General features: G+C 42.9%; 1 protein-coding gene across 1 annotated transcript in view; it reads right to left on the bottom strand.

The window, feature by feature from the left end:
* Positions 1 to 16341, bottom strand: part of zbtb47b (zinc finger and BTB domain containing 47b) — a 31859-nt gene extending 15518 nt beyond the window's left edge. The window contains exon 1 of the mRNA XM_040043955.1: positions 16132 to 16341. Within this exon, the coding sequence (XP_039899889.1) occupies positions 16132 to 16134 (3 nt within the window). The 5' untranslated portion in view covers positions 16135 to 16341. The remainder of the gene's footprint in view (positions 1 to 16131) is intronic.
* Positions 16342 to 18064: the final 1723 nt, after the last annotated feature.

Below are 18064 nucleotides of genomic sequence, written 5' to 3'. Positions count from 1 at the left end.
AGAAAAGGCAGCCAACAGAAGAAGAAGAGCTTAGAAAGCTGTCAGTAAAAATCTGAGTTCATTCCTGGAACTCCTTAAAGAAATGACAACAAAGATTCCCTAACAGAGTTCAGGCTGTGTTGAAGAATAAAGGTGGTCTGACCAGATGTTGATTCACCATCTCTGTTTTCTTTAAGCACTGAGCCGCTCTACGTTTACAACACCTCCTTAACTTCCTATCATACTTCTATTAGTAATAAAAGGAAACCTTAACAGCAGTAATTATGGCAGCAGGTCAGCCCAGGTGGGAGGTAACAAAGCACCATGGAGATTTGTTTCACCGCTTTCATAACCGTTAATCCCAAAACAAAACACTAGAAAGTCAAAAAGGGATCCTAGCCAACTCAAGGAGTTGGTATAATTTACCTAGCTAGCTACTAGTGATAAAGTCTTTCATCTGTAGTAACTGGTTGTGCATAACTTCATCATTCTGCAGGTGGATGTCTACATGTTTTATTAAAAGTTCCTAGATGACAGAGAGGTTTAAATCAGTGAACAAATCCATTATTTTCATCTTGACAGATGCTTTTAAATTATTTAATCTATCTGCCAATAGCTGTAGTTACGACACGGCTGCCGTGGATGTCACACCGTGTGTCAAAGACAAAGTTATCTGTCACATTTCAACACACTGTATCCAAACAAATTCACTGAGTGCTTTGAATTGAAAGACTCATCTGACTCCCCTGATCCCTGTCTGCCATTAGCTCCCTCGCTCACCCCCCTTTTCTCTCCGTCTCACTCCTTTCCTTGGAAATGTCAGCGAGAGAGCTTGTTTGCTGTCATTAGAGAGAGAGCCACCTTTAACCAGCCTCTCAGTCAGATGTCTCCCAATACATTATTCATATGTGGCCTGACCTGCGAAAAACACACCGCCAGGGGGATTTACTGACGCGCCCAACACGAGGCGTCATTTAAACCGGCTTCAATCAAAGCTCTGCGCACCCTTTACACGCAGCTTATTTCATCTTCTGCCAAACACAACAATCTGAGAGGATCCTTTTGCACTGTAGAGGTCTTTGCACAGGGGTGGACTTTTCATGTTCCCCGGGGGCCACATGAGAAACCGGCACTGTTGTGGAGGGCCGCATCAATAAGCTTATAAAGATAGTATTAATAATGAGTTTAGCTCATTGATGCACACCTCCACAACATGTGGCCCCTTGGAAAAATTATTATCCCACCCATGGCTTAGCAGGTCTGTCTTTTGCAAGGTTGCTCTCAGGGCTGATGCATTTTAGCCCCATAGAAGCAATAAAGCATGTTTTTTGTTGTTGGCATAGGTTAATAAGGTAACACTCCATCCACTGAAGACTTACTTGGGATATTTAACTCAACCACAGCTGTACTGTTATTGTACACCTATTATTTCACAGTACTTCCCATTTAAAGATTACACTAATTGACCTGATGGAGGATTTAGAATGACTGTAAATGTCAAAATCTGAAAGGCAACAGATTATACAAATCCACAGCCAGCTACTGTTTAATGGTCATAATGGGATGCTGTATTAAAGAAAAAATAATTCACCCAAGTATGTGTGCATGTGTCAAACTGCCAGTAGCAATGCTTTAATAGAAACTGGTGGTTTTAAACATCTTTATTATTAATTTAATTTTGATAAAGAGGTGATGGAATAGGAACTGGGTCACGTTGGACCAAAAGGTGCCTGCATCTTTCATGAGAGCATTGTTTTAAAAACCAATTATTGTTGTCGAATTAGTGTTGCTTTAATTATCTTCATACAGAAGTCAGACTCGAAGGTGCAAGTCAAGCCCACAGTTAATATGTCAGTCAAAGTGATTAAAAAAAATCAGAAGTGTTGAATCCTCACCCGGCTCAGCCACGTCAGAGCCGATGGCCTGCTCTTGGCAGCGCCTCGGCAGCTGGACCTGAGCCAGACAGAGCTGAGCGTGAGGATGAAACCCTTCTTTCTAATCTGACTTTCTCTGGTGAGAATGCTCCTTCTCTCCCACACCTTTTCACGGATAGTCTGGGTGGATTTACTGCTCTATAAAGTCTCGATCACTGCGCGGTCTGACTACAGGCTGCGACTGCTCCGTGACCTCTGCAGAGCTGCCATTTTAAAGGTTCCCCAGTCCGATTCGGGCAATGCAGATGATGTTTATCTGTTAAAAACGATCGCGAGGCCACTAGCAGGGGGAGCGCATGCATGTCTTAATCCGTATCCACAGTAAAACTCAGTGTTGTTCACCCCTTTTAACATTTTTGGTTGTGTTAAAACAAAGCAGAGACGTGTGCTTTCCTCCAGAAACCTACATAATTCAGTCAGTGTTTTGCACACACACCTTGAATTACGAGGAGAGAGGCAAACAACATCTACCCTGGCTGTCTTGTTTGCTTGCTGACCGGTGAGCCATTAGCAGGGGCCAATGTCAGAGCATAGCACCGAGTCACGGATGCATCAATAGTGCGAGGGAGGGCAGGTTGTATTCAGGCAGGAGGGAGTCCCAGGGGGAAAACACTGCAGGGGGTTAAAGCTTTCTCTCAGTCTGCCCACAGACTGCTTCGACTGAACTCAGTGTCCTCTTACATCAGCTTCTTCATCGTTTCAAAAGGGACTAGTCTGGCTAGAGCAAAAATGACCACTACTGTGTATCTGTTATTGTACTATCTCACTGAATACCTGCTTCACCAGTTAAATCACAACCGTGTCTGAGCGCTGTGGCTCACATTAGTAATAAGCATGTAAAGCTAGCTTTGCAAAATTACATACAATTCAATACATGTAGTCTCTGGACTCTTTATTAGGTACACCTTACTGGTACTGGTTTGGGCCACCAAATCACCAATTTTAGTGAAACCCTTGCAAATTCTAGTTTCCTGTTCTCAGCTGACAGGAGTGCTCCAGTGTGCTGCAGCTTCAAGGTTGTGTGTTCAGAGATGCTCTTCTGTGTACCTTGTTTGTAACAAGCGGTTATTTGAGTTACTGTTGCCTCCCTATCAGCTCGAAGGAGTCTCCTCTGACCTCTGTCTCAACAAGGCGTTTTCTCCAAGAGAGCCGCCGCTCCCAGAATATTTCCTAATTTTTGGAATTTTTCTGTCCAAACTTCTTAGTTTAAAGCTCATGTTGTCCATGTCTGCATGCCTAAATATGCTGGGCTGCTGCCATGTGATTGGCTGATTAGATATTAGCAGTTAACTGTGCCTCACTGGATATTTTGTCTTTTTTAGGCAATTCTCTGCAAACAATAGAGATGGCCGTGTGGGAAAATCCCAGCCAATCAGCAGTTTCTGAAATACTCAGACCAACAACAGCTGTGTCACATTCAGAGTCACTTTAATCACCTTTCCTCCTCATTCTCATGCTCAGTTTGAACGTCAGCAGGTCGTCCTGACCATGTCTGCACGCCTAAAGACACAAGGATGCTGCCATGTCCCTGGCAGATTAGATATTTGTGTTTACAAGGAGCTGAAGTGGCTGGTGACTGTATTAGCAAAGGATATTATTGAGCATTTATTTTCAATGGGAATATTACTGTTGCCTTAGACCATCTATTTGTAGATGGTCATTACTTTTTGTCAGTGTTTCAGACACGAATTGGAAGAAAAGAGATCAACAGAAAATTGATCAACAGCAAAGAAATAATAACTGACTGTTTGAGAATTTTCACAGCATAAAAAAAGGGAAAAACTTGATGTTCCAGCATTTTAAATGTGATGATACTACATCATCTCATGTGCAGCTGGATGCTGGATCGCAATTTTTTGTGCAATTTGTCTCTTTTTAAGAACCATAATTGACACAATAGATGATTACTTGCGGTTTTTGTCCCAGTACAACATTAAAATCATATTCATATTAAAATGCTAAATAACTTTAATCTGCAGACTTGGAGAAAGTGCCAGAGGACGTTTTTCCAGTCTGACTCACACACAAAATAGAGAGCTCCAGGTTGCGGCACAGACCTTCTTTGTAGAAATAAAATCCAAAATCAAAGTTAACTGCACTCTCACTTTGTCTCACTCTGCAGTAACGCCTCGACAAAGCTATCTGGCATCTCTTTGACACTGTATTGCATGATTCATGTACTTCAAATAACAGTGACTGAGACAAACAGATCAAGTGTGAGCCGGGCCACAAACAACTGTTGAACAACAGAAATTACTGCTACAAAAACACAAGCGTCCATATGCAAAATGTGATCCTGGCCACCTGAATATATCAGTTTTGGATTTTATCTTGACCTAAAAGAACAAAAAACAAACAAATCAAAAAAACTATGTGAAATGTGATTGTGTTTTTGATGTTTTTGATGTTTTTGACATTTTAACGTGGCCCTAATTCAAATAACAGAGATATAATTCATCAGATCACAAAGCTGCTGCCAATGACAATGATTTAGAGTGTTTCTGCTAATCTCAGCAGGATTTCACTACAAATCTCACAAAAAGCTCATTGAAGGGATCTACAAACAAGTGCATGCTAAACTCTCCATATGCACGGTGAAGTCTCTCCACTTGTACATGAGCATCAGGGATGCAGGAGATCTGCCAGCCATCCGCGTGCATGACGACAGCAATCCCATGAGCTCATTCCCGGCTCCTTTGTCGCCCACTAGGACGATAGACGGCTGTGGGGTCTGACATGCCACTTCCACCCGCAGAGCACATCAACCTGCACTAAAAAGCACACTCAGCAGCCCTCTTCACAGCCAGGCTTCCTGCTGAGGGGTCCGGCGCACGACTCGACGTGACTGACACCCAGAGGAAGGAGAGTGGGCACAGTGTCAGGGCAGATCTCACTCACTGGCACGGAGATGGCAGGAGAGCAGTGCCCACCCCCTACACTCTTATCCCTGAGTCATCGTCAGTTGGGAGCATAGCATGACAGGCCTGATTATAAACTCCCCACAGACGGATCACCCACTTTTTAGCAGCAAGTTCAGTCTCCCAGTAACGTCAGAGCGCTTGTACGTGGCGGGAAAATAATCAGCTCACGAGTAAACAAAACCAAACAGAACGGGACAAGGGCATGTCATTTCTGGCAGAGTCCAATCAGACAGCCATTAAAAAGTCATCAGGGTAATGACTGACACTGTGTCCTCTGTGTGCTCACCAGACCGGTCCCTGCTGCTGATGCCAAACAACAGGTTTAGTCCCAGAGATGTTGATCAGGAGAGGTGAATTCTGACTCTCTGGGCGAATATCCTGGCAGGGCTTAATCCTCTGGTGAAATCTGCTCGTGATACGTGGAAAGTACGGACAGAAAGTTGCCACAAAACTGTCAGCTTGTGGATAGATTATTGTAGCAACACCAACACAAACTGTATAAAAAAGATGGAAGTAGCCACTGTATCACCCATTCATTCATGAGTTCCTGTTTCTGCACAAGCGTGGAGTCGATAAAACGAGAGAAACCGCTCGCTCGTACAGTTGCTTTTTATTTACAAGTTGCCCCACCCTATAGCAAACCCTGCTTGTCTTATTGTCTTATGACTGCCACCAAGAACCACGATTTAACAAAAAAAATATCGCATTGTAATCAATAAGACTTAAAACAAGCAAGTGAGCCAATTTACTGGGAGACTTTTTAGTGTGGATGTGTACCAACTTAGGTGAGAGTAATTTTCCCAGAGATTTCAATACGACGCTTATGTTTGCAATCAGATTTTTGAAATCAAGTTAGCTCCTTTAACTCTATCAATCAGGAAACTGTGAAGTTACACATTTTGTTGTTACTCTGAAGCAGAAGGCAGAAGACTTTAGCAGTCCAACAGTTCGACATGAACACAATGATTTCACATCTTTTGTGAAGTTATCCTTTGCTAGAAGGCACTCAAAGCTGGAGAATCTGGCGCCAATTTGTTCATGTTTGCACTACACTGGTAGCTCACTGGTGCTGCCACTACCGATTTTGAGTGTGCCTGCATCTGCGCCTTCTGCTTCCAGCCAACAAGGAAATCCTAGTTGGCTGGAAGCTTTCCTGGAAGCTTTACTTGTTAGCAAGGATAATAAGCTCTGCCAATCAGGAAGCTCTGATTGGCAGAGCTTATTAACTCAAAAGTTTGAGATACCCAACTTGAAATTTCGAGTTATTGATTGCGCTTTCCTTATTTTGTCTCAGTGGCAGAAAACAAGCTTCAACAGAGAATGCCCCCTACTGACCACGAGAAAGAATTCAGGTTTACGCCATTTTAGTATTGGCTTTTTTTTCAGACCCCAAGGCGCAGTCCACTGTTAGGCCCCCTAAGACCTGAAGTTGTGGACCTTATCTGAAGCCTAAAACTTTAAAGCTGTGTCTTTTTGTTAATAAATATACTTCAAACAACAACAAAGGGGCACAGAACAACTACTGATGCAAAATAACCATATGGGAAGCCAAATGATTAAAATGATCAGCCAACAAAATAGCTGCAAACCACCAATGAATCACAAAGACGCACAAAAATGAATGTTATTCTCTGGTGTACGGCTCTTTGAGAGTGGTTTGGGCCTTTTACATGTCTGTGCCGTGGGCCTGCTGTCTTGTAATTCATCCTTGTGTCGAGTAGAAGATATCACGTCTGTCTGCAGTCTGCTCTCCCTCCTCTGCTCTCTAAATCCAATCAGCACAGCGACCTGCCGCTGACCTTGAGACAGAAGAATATACAGTAGCAGATGCATGAGCACATCCAACCATGAGCCCGCAACTCTATGCATGCATTCCTTCATTGTAAACATGCATTTGCTCCTACCTCAGTAAACAGGAAGTAAAGAAATTTGGCATAGGTGACGACACTGCAGAAATAAAGGTGAGGCTCGACTATAACCGGACTCCCGCTATCCCTTCATCAGACATGTTGCTCTTGCACAAATGAGCCAGACTGATAATAGCACAAGTGACAAGGTCTTGCGTTTAACAAGCCCTGTGGTGATCGTTACAGTACTATGATAAAAAATGCAAATAAAAATCAGTGTTCAATGACTAAAGGGGAAAGCCACAGCAGCGGGTAGCTCATTGCTAAGGTCACACATATGGCACGGTCACATGCACAGCCACATTAAAGTGGAGTTTAATACTCTCCAGGCAGACACTGTTTATCGGATAATAATGGTATTAAGGCTGACAGTTACACCTTGTGATAGTAGACTAAGGGATTATGTATATAATGCAGAAAACTAGTTGTGAGTGTAGGCAGATTGGGAAAAAGTCAAAATCAGCCATCATAAACAATCAAACAGCTGTGTGGTCAGAAATATCAGAATATTAAAAACTACTCTCGGTACGCAATATATAAAACAAAAACAAAAAAAACAGTCTTTAGACAACATACTAATTAAGATGCAATGCAAACTTTTTTTTAAAGCTTTTTATGATACCTGCGCATGGAAACTACAGAAACTGTCAAATCTAAGGAAAGACTGGTAGTGTTAGTAATGCACCTATAAGCTATTTTCCAACCACATTTAAAGAACAATAGAAGATGAAGGTGTTAAATTGCGATTTTACAAACTCAAAGCCAAAAACGATTCCAACCATTCTACCAAACTGCAGGGCAATCCTTAAAAAATACAAATATAATTGTCCTCCAATGAAAACTCTGACACTTAATGGTAACACTACAACTATGAACCACAGGCTGCTTATGAAACCTGGTTATGGAAGGGCCTTAAGAGAACTTACTGGAAACTAAAAATAGCTACAACTTTTCTAACTTAAGTAAAGCTTTCAAAAGAAGAAGAACAAACCACTATGACTTTGTCTCCAAAACACTAAGGTACCGAGCTGGGCACTGAGATATCAGTGGAAGTTAAAATGGGGCCCAGCCATACTTTTGTGCAACACAAGACGGTGCGCAAAGTCAAAGTAGCATCGAGCTGGCCCCAAGTCCAACATGACAGGAAGATAAAAACATCAGCATTAACTCGTAGAAAAGAAAGCAAGAGAAAGCATTGGAGTAGCGCTCCACTGCTGAAGACAACTCTTGGAGATTTAAGGAATGAAGGGTGAGCATGATGTTTAACTTGCAAAGTTTCTTCTGGTAGGACCAAAGCTCCAAATGTAGCAACAGCTTACAAAGACATCCAAATGTGTAAGATTACTCACAGTGCAGGGTGTCCACCAGAAGAAATGTTAAGCCCAGAGGCTTCAACATAGAAGATGAGGGCCATAATGTCGGAATTTATCAATGGAGAGCTACTGACTCACTGTGCAGCTAAAACAGAATAAGTGCAAAAGTGTCTGCCCACATCTGTCCAGACTAGACGGGCAATAACACAAGAGTTTTATATATATATATATAGTCCAGCAGGGGTGTAGGGTCTGGACAGAAGACTTGCTTGCCAGTGAATATCTGATTATATATGATTTGTTGGTATGGAGAAATTAAACAGTGTATTTGGTAATTAGACTCTGATGACCCATCATGGCAGAACCAAATTTCCAGAGTAATAACAAGAGTAATGATGTCAGCATTGAGGTATTGATGTAAAGAACAGAAGCTTAAAACCCAGGAAAGCAGGAAGATGAGTGATTACAGATCTCCTTATTGAACCTATGTATAAGCTTATTTTTTTCTATGGTTTATAAGGATCATAAATTAAGACATGCTTATTTTTTTGGAAGTGTTGCTTCTTGCTTTGATATGCAAGGCTGTACTGGCACTGATGGTTGGTGTTTCAAGGTAATTGCATGGTGCAAAATTGTTCAGTACGCATGTAATTTCTGGAACACTTTCCTCAGTCAGCATATTATGACTTCTGGATGATGCCATTAGTTACCGCACTAGGCAATGGCAGGAAAAGGTGAGTACATCAGTTGTAAACAACACCAGTGACATATAATTTGGGGCTTTTTTCAAAAACATGTTCAGATTTTTATAAAGTTACAGTACTTAAAAAAAACAAAAGCAAACCCTAGTATGTTTCAACTTTCTCGCCCACACCGAAAAAGACTCACAGCGCGGGTTTGAAAAACATGCGATCATTGAGGTTAACGACATCAACTCAAGCTAATTGGAGTCAGGAGTGAGCAACCTGGAGTACAATCAAGACGATAGCGGAGGTGTGAGGTAAAGCTCTCATAAGAAGCATCTGTGAACGTTGAACGAGAAGAGCTCCAATCAAAAACTCCTCATTTGCATACAGCTGGTAAAGGTCACACATGAACAGTTTAACTATTGACAGAACCACAGCCAAAGTGTCTAGAAATCCTATCAGTTTAGTTCTAGGGTGAGCTTCCCTAAGAGCAGGCACTCCGCTGAGATGACTGACACATACTGCAGATTGCTCATTGAGGTGAATTAGAAGACCAGAGAAGCAGCTAACGACTTAAATGAACCACTGGAGGTAGTTAACACTGTTTGTAAATATGTCATGAGAAAATCACCGAACAGGCACGCTGTCCGTGGCAGGACACCACAGAAAAAGCTGCAGCTCTTTCCTAAACTCTGCTGAGAAAATGTTTTGAGGGCTAATGAAACGAGCTGTTCGTGAAGAACATCCAGCGCCGGATACAGCTTAATTACAAACATGAACACAGTCCCAGAGTGAACTACGATGGAGGGAGCATAGAGGTTTTCAGGGCCGCCAAGTCTATCAAGGTATCTTGCATAATAATATCAGGGTGGCTGCCTGCCCACTGAAGCTCAACAGAAGATGGATGAGGCACACGAGTTAATATACCAAATTAAAAATCTACCTTTTGGAGAGGCCCAGTCAGAGCCAAGACTTTAACCTAATAGAGATGCTGTGGAATGACCCCAGGAGAGTTATTCACACCAGACATCCAAATAACACGTCTGAGCTGAGGCAGATGAATGGCTCAACATTCACCTGAACTGTGTGGTAGGTCTCATCAGCAGATCCTGCAGTGATTTGAGGTTATTAGAATATTCATCCATGGGTGGAGGAGTCAAACTAAATAGCCGGGGATTGGACCAGCAGGGCCTACGCCTTTGGCTCGCCCACTTTTGTTTCCTTCATTTAGGAAATATTGCAAAAAAAACAAACCTTTTCTGTTATTCAGTCATCTGGAAGTTACACATACTCCTGCATCCCTTCACTGACTTCCAGTGAAATTCAAAATCCACTTTAAAATCCTGTTACTAAAGATAAAGCTCTACACAGACAGGCCTTTAAGACCTTATCATTACAGACAGTCTCTCCGATCTAACCAGGGTCTCCTGACTTCCCCTCGCTCTGATTTTAAAACCACATGATCGTTCTCCTGAGGTTGTTGCGACCAACCTGTGGAACAGCCTTCCTCAGCCAGCTCCTCGGCTTACCTTTTATTAAATATTTGCTTGCATCTGTGCATGTTGTAGTTCAGTTTAGTTTTTAGTTTAGTCTTTATTAGTCTCAGCGTTAGTTTTAGTCTTTTAATTGTTTTTGCATGTGTCTCAGCCACAGGTATTACAAGAAAAACTTGTTGAAAGCAGATGAATCACAGTCTTGGAGACTTCCAGTCTCAATAAACATGTTCATCAATGCCTCAACAGGCAAGCTGTAACAAAACTAAATCTATTTTTCTCTATATTTTTAATAATTAGTTTAGGTAGTTTTACAAGTTCATGAAATCATTTCAGTTTTTATTCAAAAACCTGGTTTTAATTTTAGTTTATTTTAGGTTTTTCACATCTAGTTGTAGTTTTTCGTTTAGTTTTAGTTCACTTTAATAACCGTGGGTCTGACGAGGATGCCTTCTTGGTGAGGTGTGCTGGGCATGTTTTAGTATGAGAAAGGCGCCCAGGGGTAGGCCGGAGGGATTAAATTTTTCGGCAGGCCAAGGAATGCTTTGGTATTCCCCGGATGAGCTGGAGGAGGGAGAGGACTGGGCTTCTCTGCTTAGGCTGTTGCCCCCGTGACATGGCCCTGCATAAGCAACAGAAAGTGGATGGATGGATTATCCAGTGGTTCACTTACTTGTCATTAAAGACACAAATGATTGTATTTTTACATTTCTAGCTTTAGGATAATGTCTTCTGTCAAACTGATGCGGGAACAGCAGATCTTCTGTTGGAAAAGTCCAAGTGCAAAGCTCAGTAATTAGAATCACTGTTAGTTTCAGGCACGAAGCCTCAAATCCAAAGAGGAAAAAGTCAAATGAACTCTATATGACTTTCATCAACAACCTGAAAGCTAAATGAGATTTCAGGTAAAATGTACAGCGAGACGATTTCAGATATAGGATGAGGAAAATTCCAAATTACTTTACAGTTTGCTGCTGGTTATTCAGTTTCTCTTTCCACCACTTTAGCTAATTATTTTATTCCCTTTAGCCTATTAAAACATTTAACTTTCTTAACCACAGCATTCACTGCTGGCTGCAATTAATAAAGACAATATTATCAGCATTAACGCTGCTCTAATCCTAGACATCCAATCTCCCCTTCACACTGTTGCCCCCCCAACCCTCCCTCCCTCATCCTAATCTAGCAGTTTGGACTTGCCCCAGCTTTGCCCTGGTGGATCTCCACCAGCTTCCTTGATTGGATTTAAATACATTTCCATCTATATGTTAATGCAACCACAGGTGACAAGCCAATCTACAACTGATATGCGTTTACCCGAGCATGAAATTGGGGAGCACAAACAAAAATAAGGATGAGAACACGGCATGAGCAGCATCTTGGCGACGTACAGTACATTAAAATTTGACAGCGTGAGCGGGATTGCCTCGGCCGCACGATTTGCAAAGTCCTTTTAGCGTCCAGTCCTTTGAGAACTGGTCGATGACGGGTTTTATCAGTTTGGGGGAGGCTGGAGACAGTGCTTGCATCGCCCAATCAGAAGCGACGCTGAAAGAAGACATCAACCGCCGGTGGCTTGGAACTGAGATGACGAGCGGTTGGGATAATCAAAGGAGCTGGGTGAAAGGGGGGGGAGGTGGGGTGATGAGGTTAGAGTGTCCGCACTGAAGCTCTGCCAGGAAGTTTGTGTCTGGGCCAATGAGCTGGGAGAGGAAGCGCTGAGTCAGGAACCCCGGCCAAGAGAGGGGCCTGTGGTGCTGGCATCTCCTCCTCGCACACACGTTACAATGGTTCGCACACCACCGCCCCACTGGAGTCATAACACGCTGTTCCCAAGCCAGCACCGCGCACGCATGTGCACAACACGGGTGCACATGCGTGTATACACGCAGGGATGTGACGCCAAATACCTGTGGCACCAAATAACCCCAAAAAACTGCAGAGATATTTTAATTTCTAAAAAAAGAAATAAAGAAAATCAGGTCCGAAGAGACTAAATTTAAATTTGTCCATGTGAATGATACACTGGCTGAAAGATGCACCTTTGAAGTGATCTATTAGAGACAACAGATAACTCTGATGTGCAGCAGAGAGCAGGTGCAGACATACCCGAGGGTTATTACACAGGCTGAGACTCTGATATCTTCATTATCCCTTTCATAGCATGACACAAAAAGAGAGGAGGCAAACACAAGCCTCTAAAGAGCTCCTTATCACAGGAATCTCTCTGCTGTGGCAAAATGCGCGTGCGTGCGTGTGCGTGTGTGTGTGTGTGTTCGCATTGGGCGTTGATGTGTTTGATGAGAAGGTCAGAGAGGACAGAGAAGGAGGGGGAAAAAAAGGTAGAGTAGGAGCATCAGCTTTCTATAGCTGCAACCAATAAGTGGACAGCAGGGAAATAATGAATGCAATCTTAAAGGAACACCAGCAGCAGTACAGTTAACGCATTTTGCAAATGTACACATTTGCTTTGTGAGATAAGAAAACATACGCTTGTTTTTATATAAAGCTACATCTAGCATGAAGTTAGTTCAGGGTCTCAAACATGGATTTGTGAGGCCACCGGTGAGAACAATGGTGCGATTCCCTGATGATGCCGGTAAAAGTTCATACTTTTGGCCTAACTTCAGCTCACCATCTCATGGCTCATACTTTAATCAAGTTCTATCTTTTTCTAGATGCATTTATGCATCAAATTGTTCCTTTAAGACTTAATCCTGAATAAATAAATATTAGATTAACGCGGCACAAGGTTTTTAATTTAACTTGACCTTTTTTGTTTCAAATCAGTTCTGTGCATTATTATTTTCATTATTTATACTACTCTTAATACAGATAAGCAGCTAAAACGGATAATGATGTCATTCCCATTCAAAATCCAAACATTAATCTATGTCTATGACACATTTTTATGACTGCTAGATCAAGGATCCCTTCTTCTCTGCTTGGCAAGTGTCTGAAAACAGCACAAAAACTCATCTGCACTAAAGCTTCTCCTAAGTCTCTCTCGCTGACCTGAATTTTGCTAAAAGCTATAAGAACACTTTAGAAGCCCGCTCCGTTTTAAACTCTCTTAATATCTTTAAATGCCTGACAATGAAAGGCTAATAGAAATCCTCATATCGAGCATTAGGAAAATAAAAAGCTGTCTGGCTTCTTTGATAATGGAGTTCAATGTCTTTCTTTTTCTTTTTAATGCCATAGTGTTAAATTAGAGTAACTTCCCCCCCTTGGATACAAAGACAACAATACTGGGTGGCACTGCTGAGAATGAATAAATCCACATCTTTATTTGAAAACGTAAAAAAAATAAAACAACAACCTGAGTGTACTTCAAGCAAGCTGGTGCCACTTGAACCAACGAGAACAAAGGAAACCTTACATAAGCCCAGTGAGTTTGACCTTGCTGTCTGTGCAGCCTTGTCCACTGTTCTTAATCTCAGGGGCATAAATTAGCAGCACCTACAGCATGCTCCGAGTTTCCAAGAGAGCGGAGAAGTCCGCGGTAGTTTGTTGCTGGGTCTCGGGGAATGACTGCACTTGTCACAAAGACTAAAGACAGCTCTCTCACTCAGCACCCAGAGACAGTGAAGCCTCAAAGTCAAGGGTGGGCAAGAATGCCCTGAATAGGCAGTTACGTAAAAACTCACAGCACCCTGGGAGGATAGAGAAGGAGCTGCTTAGGACCTCACAATGCTGACTGAGGCCAAACTGTATCACAGGGCCAGAAACGTACAGTATAAGTGTCTTTAGTGTGTGCGAAACTAAGGCAAATTTACATTTTCACAATAAATGAAGACAAAAAAGCCAAATAAAGTCTTTTCATTTGAATAGGAGGATCTCCATGCAAACGCCCTCTTCAGTGCAAAGTATATGGGGAAAAAAAAAAAAGACTCCAGCCATTCATTTTCAACAGTAAACCTGTCGGGGTGGAGCTGAAGTCTAACTAGGCTGAGATGGGAAGAGAGCAAGAGTGCACGCTGGACACGCAAATTAACAATCAGCAGCTAGTCTGACATGCACGCCTTTGAACTGTGGGAGAAAAAGAAGCAGAACCAAACAAAACTCAGCGCAGGCACAAGGAGAGCATGCAAGCTGCACTCAGAAGCATCGCAGCCAAGCCAAACGAGCAGGATAGTACCCAGAAGCCTCTTGCTGTGAGGTGACAGCACTAACCACTGCACCTCAACAGGTTAAAGATCACTTTGCGGTAGCTTTGCACCTCTTGCGCCCATTCATATTTGTATTTTGCATCTTTTTTTTAGGATGTTTTATGTCCCTCTGTGGTTGATTTCTGTCTCTTTTTTTTCCCCTTTCAACTAATCTTTGTGGTCACTTTCAATCTTTTTATTTATTACTGTGTCTCTGTACTAATTTTGAAAGTCCCTGTTGATTGTTTCCATCTGTCATGTGTCACCTTACACATTTTGTCCCATAGGTGTAGCTTTTGTTATTGTCGTTTTCACTTTTTGCCCCTTCCACTGAGTTATTTTTCTATTTCTGGTCATCTGAGCGACTTTATAATAATGTTAAGAGACACTTGCATAGTGAGGATCTGGTCCATGGGCCCCATGATACCGTGGGCACCTGTTGTCTTTGCTGCTAAACCCTTTGTGTAATCCAGCCATTCGGTATTGATTAAAATCAACATAAGCCCAGATTAACCCACCTTGGATATATCAACAATCTAATTTATGAAATAATCACCAAAACAGTTAAAAGATTCACTCTGTCTGATCTCTGGTGCATTGCATTCGCCATGCACACTGTGCACTTGACCTCAGTTTATTCTTCTGCACTTGCAAAAAAAAAAAACCCAGAAAAAAATAAAATAAATAAGTAGAACATAAATACAACATCAATCAGACCTCCCTCACCCTCTTTGCTCCCACCAGAAGCCACCCAGCGAGCACCAGGGCTAACCCCGCTGACCTGACCCAGATATTAACCCAAGCCTCCAGATGTGAACGCGTACTGGGATTACTCCACCGCTGCATCAAGCTCCACATGCTTTCCTAATGAGGCATCCTAAAATGACCCTGGAGACAGAGCGGACTGTCTGCCTCTGTACTGTCGGCCTCTATTCCCACAACTCAGCCTCTCCGTCACAATCACCCTCCGATCTGCTAACGCGTGGAGGAAAACACAACTTATCCACGCTGACAAGAGGATGAGGAGAGCATTAGTCAGTACAAATACGAATCAGTCGTCTCCCTAAAGCGACTGACCTCATGCAGCAGCCTAGAAAACTCGTCACAAGCCAATAAAATATTGCACATTTTCTGCTTCAGCTGGACTTTGTTTGCGTTATTTATTTATTTATAACCAGGCAGCTTCTTCTATCAGATCTCACTGGTGATGTTTTCCATCTCCACCTCTTTTCACCTCTACTTGAGTGTCAGCCGCAATCAAAATAAAGTTATGGAGACGAGAAGAGCGGCATCTCTCATGAAAGCCTCGCTAACTTGTCCTGCACCGGCTGTCTGGCTCGCTTGGAGAAGGAAGGGAAAGGTGGCACTTTCACTCGCACCAGTCACGACCTGAGTGCTTTGCAGAAGCGTCCGATATGAAGGAATTTAACTCCTTCTCCGCATCAATGTGGCTATTGTAGCCATCGCATTCTTTCAGAGGGGGTCTGCTTCGATCCACCCCCCACACCGCCACCACCAGCCCCCTCAACTTGTGCCATGTCGGCAAGTTACAAACTTCACCGCAAACGATACAAAGCACGAAACACGCGTGTGACAGCCAGCTGTAGGGGATCGCGACGACGCGCAAGTGTGGCAAGTTTGATCGGCCTGCTAAGTAGCTCAAATTTGCAAGAGATCAAGAAGGGACAGAGAGAGAGGGAGAGAGGGAAAAAAATAAACAAAAATGCAGCTCTGCTCTGTAGCCTACCATTTTGATCCAGCGTTTCGAGGCTCAAAGGAGTCCCAGAATAACTCCTTTCGCACCAGTTTCCCCCTCGCCATGAAAATGACCGTTGGATTGTCACATTTCTCCAGTTTTTTTTTTTTTTTTTTGCCTTATCCTGAATCTTTTTTCCCCCCCGTGCTGCTGTAGCATTCAGACAGACAAAAATGCAGAGGCTGCTTTTGCAGAAGGAATTGGTGATTGGAGCTCAGGGATCATATGGGCTTTTTTGTCAGACGTTTTTAAAGGGACACGGTACTGTTTAACGCTGGAGTTGCGAGACAGGCGCTTCTCTCTCTCTCTCCTCCTTTTGTACTGCACGTGAGCGTTTTAAAGCTAGGAGGAGGAATACAGACGCAGGCGTAGATGGCGCAAAGCCCCGGGTGCGCTTTCTCTCACTGTGCGCTCCTGTAACGGTGTGACGTCAGGGCGGGCAGACAGATGCGGAGGTCAGCGAGTTCACCGGTTTCCCATATTACAGAAGTCATCCTAACTTCATTTGGCGCCACACATCTGCGCTATCGTAACTTTCTTTTTTTTGAGTGCGTGCTAAGAGCGCAGAAATATGGTTATGTTATGCACATTGTGCAAAATGGTAACTAAGAGATAATCCACAAAATGTGCAAAATTTCAAATAAAAATCCGCACTGCAATTCCCCCTTTACATAAGGGCCCCATTACCTGCTACTGGGGGCCAAGAATGGCTTTGAAACACTTAAAGGAACCACACCGCCCATCTTTTATATACAAGAAGAACCCAGTGGTCTGCTCACTTCAAAGGAAATAAACAGTCTCTCATTTTCATGCTAGTTTCAATTCCATCCAGGCACGACTGTGGAGCTGCACAAGGCTGGAATGGGCTCCAAACCCTCACTCTGGAGCTCCATGCAAGATCTTTCCCCATCAAGTGAGGATGATCATGAGAAAGGTGGCGGATCAGACCAAAACGGACCGGACTGATTCTTATATAGCACTTTTCTAATCTCCCAGAGTACTCAAAGCGCTGTATACAACATGGATAAAGTCAAGTGCAAACTAACCAACATTCACACTCGGATGAACACATCAGAGGCTAACTTGGGATTAGTATCCTTGCCCAAGGATATTTGACTAGAGAAGCCAAGGATCGAACTACCAACCTCCTAATCAGTAGCTGATCTGCTTTACCACCTGAGCCACAGCCACCCACAAGCTCCTCCTGTGGTCCCAAGAACACCATTAGTAACAGACTATATATTGAAATCCTGCAGCTCCCCCTGCTCAAGAAGCCCCATCTGAAGTTTGCCAGTAAACATCTAAATGAATAAGAGAAGGTTTAGGAGAAAATGTTATGGTCAGATGAAACCAATATCGAGCTCTTTGGCACGAACTCAACCTGATGTTTGGAGGAAGAGAAATGTTGAGTATGATCCAAAGAACACTATCCACACAGTCCAGCACGGAGGTGGAAACATGCTTTGGGCTGTGTTTTTGCTAAGGGTACAGGGCGACTTTACCACACTGAGTGGTCAGAAAGGAGTGACTAAACACATTTTCTTATACAAGACAAGATTTCACCTTTCATGTTTTGTCCAACAAAAGTTGTATTTTCTCATGTTTGACTCACTGGAACTTCCTGACATCCCTGGAGTCCTGGGCTGAGCTAGGTTTCCTCTGGTAAATCATGCTTGTCTCGAGGCCCCCTGTGAGATTCCTGCACCACAGCACCTCCCTTGAATATCCTGTCTGTAGAATCATAGCAAGGTGGGAAGAATTACAACCTGGAGAAAGTCCCATACCTGTATTAATTCATGTTCAGGAGGCATAAACAAACACATTATGCTGTTTAGGTTGCTCAGGTAAACCAGGAATTCAACGTTTTAGACAAAACAAGAGAAAAGAACAAGCGATATAGCTTAATATATTATTTTCCTTTTGT

This window comes from Simochromis diagramma, unplaced genomic scaffold, assembly GCF_900408965.1.
Source record: "Simochromis diagramma unplaced genomic scaffold, fSimDia1.1 OVJJ01000602.1, whole genome shotgun sequence".
NCBI classification, from domain to species: Eukaryota; Metazoa; Chordata; class Actinopteri; order Cichliformes; family Cichlidae; genus Simochromis; species Simochromis diagramma.
Note: the sequence above shows the minus strand (reverse complement) of the source record. Positions and strands in the feature narration are given on the sequence as shown.